Source organism: Microcaecilia unicolor, chromosome 9 (genome assembly GCF_901765095.1).
Source record: "Microcaecilia unicolor chromosome 9, aMicUni1.1, whole genome shotgun sequence".
Lineage (NCBI taxonomy): Eukaryota > Metazoa > Chordata > Amphibia > Gymnophiona > Siphonopidae > Microcaecilia > Microcaecilia unicolor.
Genome location: NC_044039.1, coordinates 23731219 through 23741198, shown reverse-complemented (window position 1 = coordinate 23741198; position 9980 = coordinate 23731219). Strand labels below are relative to the sequence as shown.

General features: G+C 49.0%; 1 protein-coding gene across 1 annotated transcript in view; it reads left to right on the top strand.

Moving 5' to 3' along the window:
* Nucleotides 1-398: 398 nt before the first annotated feature.
* The window catches only part of LOC115477787 (netrin-4-like), a 46093-nt gene continuing 36511 nt past the window's right edge, over nt 399-9980 (top strand). Inside the window, 2 exon segments of the mRNA XM_030214870.1 lie at nt 399-669; nt 9343-9872. Of these exon segments, the coding sequence (XP_030070730.1) occupies nt 621-669; nt 9343-9872 (579 nt within the window). The 5' untranslated portion in view covers nt 399-620.

Sequence of the window (9980 nt, the reverse complement as noted above, 5' to 3'; positions counted from 1 at the left end):
CAGCTGGCTGTGCGGAGGCGGGGGGGGGGGGGAGGGGGGCGGAGCGAGAAGGAAGCTCTACCGGCCGCTTGCGGGGCTTTTGGAGCAGTTTTGCATGTCTCGATCTGACAGCGGGTGAGTCAGTGATTTACAGGAATGCTGCTGCCTGCGTTGGGGGGGGGGGGGGGTAGGGGGGAGCTGCTTTTCGGACTCCGCCGGCGGAGGGTGGTCCTTGCCAGGCAGCTCCCGGAGGAGACGGACTGCGTGTGCTGTGTGCCAGGATGCACAGGGGACAAAGGTGGGGCCGGGAAGTGGCAGGTGGGGGGCTGCCAAAACCCAGCAGCAGGATGAGCGGTGGGGGGGTGGCCATGAGGGCAGAGGAAGGCTCGATCCCGCTCTGATATGCGCTTCCCCCTTCTCCCTGGTGCTGCCGATCGCAGAGTTGGACGGATATATCAGGGGAAGGTGCGCGCTCACACCCCGAGGCGCTGTGGTGGTGTTTTGTTTTGGGCTTTTTTTTTTTAAATCTCTAAAATAATGAACTGATCGGAGGCATTTCTTCCGCAGACTTCTCATCTCGGTGTACCTAAAATTTCACAGTCCCGATCTTGCTTCATGCACGGTTCCAGGAAAGCTTGGTCATGGGGAGCCTGGGCTCGCTCGTCTTGCTTTTGGGCTTGTCCTCTGCAGGTTGGTGTTGATGCATTTTTTGCTTTTCTTTTTTTCCCCTGAAGTGGCTGAATTACTCCGATGGTATGAATGAAGTTCAGTAATTGTAGGGTTCCCCGGCGTTACAATAGGCTCCAGATTCGGCTTTTAATATGCAAAACATAACGCTAGACAGTAAATCTGATTAGAGAACGACTAGCAGACGGATAACATTTATGCAAAAATATCCGTTAATTCACTGGTGGACGGAGGAGCCCCTGTGATTAAGCGTCTAGAACAGAGCTGATTTTCTTGTTGTTGTTGCTGAAAATCTAATACTCCCTATGATTAACTACCATACCGAAATCGTGAATGCAGATGGGGAAACGGACAACAGCTGTCTGCCTAAATATATAGAATGCAAACCAAAAAGAAGGCTGGAAATCCTAAAAGCAGAGCCCTAAGAGCAGCAGATTCTGTGGGAAAGCGTCACGTGGACAGGGAGAAAGTGGCCGGTCTGGGAGCAGACGTGGAAGAATTTCAAGAACCCCCGGGGAACAATGGGACCGACATTACGCATCCCATTAGTCAAAACACATAGCGCTCATTTGCATAAGTAATCATTGCAAGGTACCCTTCAGAATGGCCGAGGACAGCCCCAAGTCCTAATTACTGTACATAGCTGCAACCATTTTAAACGTACACACGCACCTGCATGTGTGTGTGTATGTTTTGAAATATACTAGAGAGAGAGATTTGATGTGCACATCAGCTATGCTATCTTTGCGTTAAAATTCAAATTGAGCTGGATAGCAGTGGAAATTGAATACCCGGAAGGCAATACTGATGACTGTATATGGAATTATTGGGAAAGGGAAATGGGACTTGATATAAGACCTTTTTGTGGTTTTTGCAACTACATTCAAAGCGGTTTACAGATATGAGGAAAGGCTAAAGCGGCTAGGGCTCTTCAGCTTGGAGAAAAGGCGGCTGAGGGGAGATATGATAGAGGTCTGTAAAATAATGAGTGGAGTTGAACGGGTAGATGTGAAGCGTCTGTTCACGCTTTCCAAAAACACTAGGACTAGGGGGCATGCGATGAAGCTACAATGTAGTAAATTTAAAACGAATCTGAGAAAATCTTTCTTCACTCAATGTGTAATTAAACTCTGGAATTCGTTGCCAGAGAATGTGGTAAAGGCGGTTAGCTTAGCGGAGTTTTAAAAAGGTTTGGACAGCTTCCTAAAGGAAAAGTCCATAGACCGTTATTAAATGGGCTTGGGGAAAATCCACTATTTTGGGATAAGCAGTATAAAATGTTTTGTACTTTTTTGGGATCTTGCCAGGTATTTGTGACCTGGATTGGCCACTGTTGGACACAGGATGCTGGGCTTGATGGACCTTTGGTCTTTCCCAGTATGGCAATACTTATGTACTTATAATTATCTAATTTAACTAATTGGCAATAATTGGAATTTATGCATGGGGCGCCTCAGGGGTATTACTCAAATTTTTGCACACTGTTATAGAATTTAGGGGAACACGCCTACACTTGGGTGCGGATATTTACACCAGGCTTTCAATGGCGCAAATGGCTGTTCCTAAATGTAGGTGCATTCCCCAGACCTATGCACTATTCTATAAACTGTGCCTAACTTTACACCAGGGGCATAGTTGCGTGGGGCCACGGGGGCATGAGCCCCATAGATTTGGCCCTGGCCCCTCCCACTGTCAACCCCTTCGACCCCCCTCCCGCCGCCAACCCGCTGCCACCGCTGCCGTCGGGTACCTTTGCTGGTGGGGGTCCCCAACCCCCACCAGCCGAAGTCCTCTTCTCCAACGCAGCCGCGTTGCTGATCTGCAGGGGTAGGGTTCTGTTTCTGTGAGTCTGACGTATGTGCGGCCGCGTTGCTGATCTGCAAGGGCAGGACATCAGACTCACAGAAACAGAAGCCTGCCCTTGCAGATCAGCAACGCGGCCGCACATACGTCAGACTCACAGAAACAAAAGCCTGCCCTTGTAGATCAGCAACGCGACCGCGCGGGCTTCTGTTTCTGTGAGTCTGACATCCTGCACGTATGTGCGGGACGTGAGACTCATAGACACAGAAGCCTGCGCAGTTGCGTTGCTGATCTGTAAGGGCAGGCTTCTGTTTCCGTGATGTCAGCAGGATGTCAGACTCACAGAAACAGAAGCCTGCGCGGCCGCGTTGCTGATCTGCAAGGGCAGGCTTCTATTTCCGTGAGTCTGACATCCTGCACGTATGTGCAGGACGTCAGACTCATAGAAACAGAAGCCTGCGCGGTTGCATTGCTGATCTGCAAGGGCAGGCTTCTGTTTCCATGAGTCTGACGTCCTGCACGTACGTGCAGGACATCAGACTCACAGAAACAGAAGCCTGCCCTTGCAGATCAGCAACCCGGCCGCGCAGGCTTCTGTTTCTGTGAGTCTGATGTCCTGCACATCCCGAGCGTGCGCCATTTCCAGGGGAAAAAGAAAACCCCTGGAAATGTCTTGCGTGGCGGTAACCCAGAAGTTAATTGGGCATCGCCGTTCGCTGCCTGGTTACCGCCGGGTTAGCATGGGAGCCCTTATCGCCACCTTAATAGGTGGTAAGGGTTCCCCATCGCAGGGGGAACCCTTACCACCAGGGGGCTGAGGTGTGTGCTGGGGGCTTTTTTACCTGCTAAGGGTCCTTGTACATGGGAAAAATGGCCCCCGTTGCCAGTGCAGGGTCCTTTTTCCTGCAACTTGGTAAAAGGGCCCCTTTAAGATGTAACTTTTCTAGGGAACCTATTCAGCTGCGATTGGAAATTCTTTTTAATCAAACCTGTGGCACCAAAAGCAGTTTCTGTATCTGTTTGCCACATTTTCTTGGTGTTGAACTACATTTCTTGGTACTTGAGGATCTTCTGTCTCTTCACGTGATTCTCAGAGTAATCACTTGGGACTGACACCTCTTGTTAGAATGTGTTATCCTATATAATAATTCTCACCTCCAACGTTCTGACTTGCCTGGGACCATGGCTCATTCCAAGTTGGTCTGCTAGGCTCCGTAGATCAGGCTGACATCACCGTAACCATTATGATGTCAACTTCAGAACCCGGGGGGGAAAAAAAACATGCCTCACAGCTGATCCATGTCCAGAGGAGGGTCGCTGGACATGGGTGGCTGGAGGGGGGTCAGGGGAGAGAGGAGGGTCGCTGGACATGGGTGGCTGGAGGGGGGCAGGGGAGAGAGGAGAGTTGCTGGACATGGGTGGCTGGAGGGGGGTCAGGGGAGAGAGGAGGGTCGCTGGACATGGGTGGCTGCAGGGGGGGCAAGGGAGAGAGGAGGGTCGCTGGACATGGGTGGCTGCAGGGGGGGCAAGGGAGAGAGGAGGGTCGCTGGACATGCGTGGCTGGAGGGGGGCAGGGGAGAGAGGAGGGTCGCTAGACATGGGTGGCTGCAGGGGGGGCATGGGAGAGAGGAGGTTGCTGGACATGGATGACTGCAGGGGGGGCGAGGTTGCTGGACATGGGTGGCTGCAGGGGGGGCAGGGGAGAGAGGAGGGTCGCTGGACATGGGTGGCTGCAGGGGGGGCAGGGGAGAGAGGAGGGTCGCTAGATATGGGTGGCTGCAGGGGGACAGGAGGGTCGCTGGACATGGGTGGCTGCAGGGGGGGCAGGGGAGAGAGGAGGGTCGCTGGACATGGGTGGCTGGAGGGGGGCAGGGGAGAGAGGAGGGTCACTGGACATGGGTGGCTGGAGGGGGGCAGGGGGTCGCTGGATATGGGTGGCTGCAGGGGAGCTGAGGAAAACCTTGCTAGCGCCCGTTTCATTTGTATCAGAAATGGGCCTTTTTTACTAGTTACATTTATAAAATGCCCAGGAGCAAAACAAACAATTCCACCTAGAAGATGTGCTAAAAAGGGGTTTTAGTTTGTGCAAAAAGGAATCTCACTTAATACTTCAGGCAAATGGGATCTAGAGTAAGTTGCAAAAATGTACATAGTACAGGAAAGAATTGGCTTATATTTTCCACACCAATAGTTTATGTAAACTTCAGCCTCCAAGGATGAAAGTAGAGTCTTCAAATTATTAATTAATTAACAATATATTGAGGGGAAAATGTGACAAAAACCTATCGTGACAACGGCTGAAAATTGGAGCACTTAAACAAGAAACTGGAGGAATGATCGTAGGAGTCCAAGAACAAACATTACAAACAAAAGCTGTGAAAGCTGAGATTGAAGACATTTCAAATGACAGCAAATGCCAAATGAGTGCCCTGTAGCAAAACAGCCCAAACTGACTAGGAACAGCTGCATGATTGAGTGGCTAAATTAATCCACGGGTATCTCTGCGAAAAGTATGGCTTTACTGTAGCAAAGAGCTATTGGGATTATACCATTGAAAAGGTTATAGAAAATGAGGAGATTAAGATTTATTTTATTTTATTTTTTATTGCATTTGTATCCCACATTATCCCACCTATTTGCAGGCTCAATGTGGCTTACATAGTTTTGTTAACATTGTCATTACAGTGTGACAGGTATATTTAATATTGTGCAGAGGTTAAGTAAGGGTAGAAAGAGGAAGGGAAGGAATGATTAAGGTAGTTATAGTAGGTGTGCTATCTTATTAGTGTGACTATTAGTTCTCATTGTATGCCTTGTTGAAGAGATATGTCTTCAGAGATTTGCGAAAGATAGTTGTTTCATCGATTGTTCTCAGGTCTGTAGGCAATGCATTCCATAATTGCGTGCTCATGTACGAGAATGTAGTAGCATGCATCTGCTTGTATTTTAGTCCTTTACAATTGGGGAAGTGCAGGTCGAGAAATTTGCGGGATGATCTTGTGGCGTTTCTTGGAGGTAAGTCTACGAGGTTTAGCATGTAGATTGGGGCGTCTGCGTGAATGATTTTGTGTACAATCGTGCAGATCTTGAACGCAATGTGTTCCCTGAGTGGGAGCCAGTGGAGCTTCTCTCTTAAGGGTTTTGCATTTTCATATTTAGTTTTTCCAAATACCGCTATTTGAATGGGTGGCGGTAAGGTCTCAGGCCCGAAATGGGTGCACACCAATTTTTATTTTGCCACACGTCCATTTTTGGCAAAAAGCCCCCTTTTTTGCAGGCATGCTGACAAACGGACCTGCACGCGTCCAGTATACGTATCTACAACAGCGCAGGCCATTTTTTCGGCGCACCTTAGTAAAAGGACCCCTCAAAGACTTACCTTTTTATGCTAACTTTTTATCTTCCTGACCCACTCTCCAATTCCCTGTAGCAATTGATCAGTATGTATTGACCTGCACAACGCCAAGCTTATCTTTTTTTCTTTCATTCTCCCTCTCTTTCCTTTTACGGCATTCTTTTCCTTTTTCTAATTAGTTTGTAAACCGCTGTTTTTTTCTCATGGAGTGGAGGAGTGGCCTAGTGGTTAGGGTGGTAGACTTTGGTCCTGAGGAACTGAGTTCAAGTCCCAGTTCAGGCACAGGCAGCTCACTTAACCCTCCATTGCCCCAGGTACAAATAAGTACCTGTATATATACTATGTAAACCCCACAGAAAGGCAGCATATCAAGTCCCAGTTCCCTTTCCCTATTTCAGATTCTACATGGAATGTTGCTACTATTGGAGATTCTAGATGGAATGTTGCTACTATTGAGATTCTGTTGCTACTATTTGAGATTCTACATGGAATGTTAATGTTGCTATTCCACTCAGGGCCGCCGAGAGACTGGGCTGGGCCTTGGACAAGGCCGTCCCCGGGACCCTGGCCCCGCCCCCACTGCCACCCGCCCCCCCAGGTTGTCATCGTTGCCCCCCCTGAGGGGGGCCCCGCGCCACAGTCCCATCCGCCTCCGCCACCGGGCCGGGCCCCTTCCACCCAAACCCCCGCCAGCAGAAGTGCTGTCTTCTCACTCCAGCGTGCGCGGCCCACACAGACGCGCTCCTCTCAGCTGATCTTCACTGTACTCTGCAGGGTTTCTGTGCATCTGACGTCCTGCATGTCAGATGCACAGACGCACAGAAGCCCTGTAGAGTACAGCGAAGATCAGCTGAGAGGAGCGCGTCTGTGTGGGCCGCGCACGCCGGAGTCAGAAGAGAAGACAGCACTTCTGCTGGTGGAGGTTCGGGTGGAAGGGGCCCGGTGGCGGTGGCGGGTGGGACTGCGGCGCTGGGCCCCCCTGGAGGCCCGGTCCCCGGGAATTTTGTCCCCCCTGTCCCCCTCTCTCGGCGGCCCTGATTCCACTAGCAACATTCCATGTAGAAGCCTGCCCTTGCAGCCGCGCAGGCTTCTGTTTCTGTGAGTCTGCCGTCCTGCACGTGCAGGATGTCAGACTCACAGAAACAGAAGCCTGCGTGGTCACATTGAGTGGCCTAGTGGTTAGAGTGGTGGACCTTGGTCCTGGGGAACTGTGTTCGATTCCCACTGCAGCTCCATGTAACTCTGGGCAAGTCACTTAACCCTCCATTGCCCCAGGTACAAATAAGTACCTGTATATACTATGTAAACCCCACAGAAAGACAGCATATCAAGTCCCAGTTCCCTTTCCCTATTTCAGATTCTACATGGAATGTTGCTACTATTTGAGATTCTACATGGAATGTTAATGTTGCTATTCCACTAGCAACATTCCACGTAGAAGCCTGCCCTTGCAGCTGCGCAGGCTTCTGTTTCTGTGAGTCTGACGTCCTGCACGTACGTGCAGGACATCAGACTCACAGAAACAGAAGCCTGCGCGGCTGCAAGGGCAGGCTTCTACATGGAATGTTGCTAGTGGAGGAGTCACCTAGTGGTTAGTGTGGCGGACTTTGGTCCTGGGGAACTGGGTTCGATTTCCACTGCAGGCACAGGCAGCTCCTTGTGACTCTGGGCAAGTCACTTAACCCTCCATTGCCCCAGGTACAAATAAGTACCTGTATATACTATGTAAGCCGCATTGAGCTTGCCATGAGTGGGAAAGCGTGGGGTACAAATGTAATAAAAATAAAAAATTTAGTGGTCTAATAAGCCCTCTTATTATAATAAACAATTATAATAATAACAATAATATAGAATGCCTTTATCATTTTAGTTCAAAGTGGTTTCCATCATTTTTTCAGATGCAATAAGTCCCTACTGCAACGAGTTTACAATCTAAGATAAAATTAATTTGTGTATCTACGAGTTGTATTATTTTTCTGTTTAAGGAAAGACAGTGTGCCACGAACCTAGAACAAACAGGGAATACATTTATGAGTTTATTATACTGTGAGCCCCGGAAATAGTTGGATTTTAGTGATGTGATAACTGTTCCTAATGCAATTAATACTTCTGATATTCATGAGAGACTTATACCCTCTGACGGAGCCTGATCTGACAATGGGTCACATTACTTTGGTCTGGATCTCTGTGTATTAAATTTCAGTCCATGTGATGGTTTTGGAGCAATGAGTTAGGTCTCTGAAACTCATTTCACCTGGATCCTAAACTGGTAAAAATTGTTCATGGATGTGATTATAAGACCTTTGTCTGGTCATGGGATGCAGATCTAGTTAAAAGTGTCATACCTAGCAAATTGCAAAAGCTAAGTAACATTATTCGTTTAAGCAAGTGTAAAACATCACGATTCTGACTATCCTTGATGGGTTATAAGCTATTTCATCCTTAGCCCATATTTACATGCAAGTGGAGTTTTTTTACGACCAGTGATAATAACGGAGTCAATGAAACGCTGGCATTGATTACATTTATTGATTTATTGCCATGTGATGACTATTGAGGTCTTTTTCTCCATTATAAACAAGAAAAAAAGCCTTCAAACTGATACTACTTACATTTCAATAATTAGGTTGTTTCAACTCCATTCGGCTTTATATTAGTATAATAACTAGCAACCAATCATTTTTTTCCCAGGATCTCTTTCCTATGAATATCATATTCCGATAATTATTGCTCACACTCCAAAAATTAAATCATTTGGAACTGTTTAAAGTCATACACTTTAAAAGCACAGCAGCGGATTTCCACCAGTTTACATGGTCAGCAGACTTGAAGCAGATTAAAACATGCATGTACTCAGGGCCACCGAGAGGGGGGGGCAGGGGGGACAAAATTCCCTGGGCCCCGCCCTCCATCGTCAACCGTCTGCCACTGGGCTGGGCCCCCTGCATTGAAATCACAGCGCCTCTCACCTCTGTGTGAAAGCACTGCAGGCAGCAGTGGATCGCCTCCCTTCGGGCCTCCTTCCCTCCCTGTGTCCCGCCCTCGTCTGACGTAACTTCCGCAAGGGCGGGACATGGGGAGGGAAGGAGCCCCGAAGGGAGGCGATCCGCTGCTGCCTCCAGTGCTTTCACATGGAGGTGAGAGGTGCTGTGATTTCAATGCAGGGGGCCCGGCCTGGTGGCAGATGGAGGGGGGCAAGTGGAGGGGGGGGAGCGGCGGTGGCGACCACAGGGGGGTGGAGGGGGGAGCAGCGGGGGGCCCAGGCCCGGCCCAGTCTTTCGGCAGCCCTGCATGTACTTACATAAAGTACTTGTACATCGTGGCACCTGCTTTGCAGTAGTGCAAGAATAATTTGGTCACTATTGGGATGGCTCTGGGAGGTGCATCGGTGCCTATGCGGCTTTTATCAAAAAGGTATAACATGAGCATGTTTGGGGGGTTTTAATACACAGTCTGTTATAAAATTACCCTCAAAAGATTGTGATCGGGAGTAAATACATGTTTTTCTTACCCATTAGGATTAAGTGCTGTGATCAGCGTGGGATCCCACTGTGAAAAAGCATGCAACCCCCCTATGGGAAACCTTGCTATTGGACGGAGACTGTGGACAGATACAACCTGCGGCCAAAATGCCAGTGAACTATTTTGCACATACCATGAGAATGCAGACCAGAGCTGTGGTCGGTCCATTTGTGCCAAGTGTAATGCCGCCCATCCACAGCTGTCTCACCCAGCCTCGGCCATGGCAGACTCCTCCTTCCTACACCCCCGAACCTGGTGGCAGTCCTCTGAGGGTGTGCACAAGGAGTTCATCCAGCTGGATTTGGAAACTGAGTTCTACTTCACTCACTTAATAATGGTGTTCAAGTCACCGAGGCCTGCAGCCATGCTCCTGGAGAGGTCTCAGGATTCGGGGGCAACCTGGAGCCCATACAAATACTTTTCCACAAACTGCTCCACAACCTTTGCCCTCGAGGATGATGTGACAGTGAAAGGAGCAATTTGCACTTCCAGATACTCCCATGCTTTTCCCTGTAGTGGGGGAGAGGTAAGTTCATCTGCCTTATGATTTTTGTAAGACACGCCTCCTTTCGTATTCTGAGTTTCAAATTCGCTCAAATAATTTCCCCGGCTTCTTTATCAGTTTCTTCACATT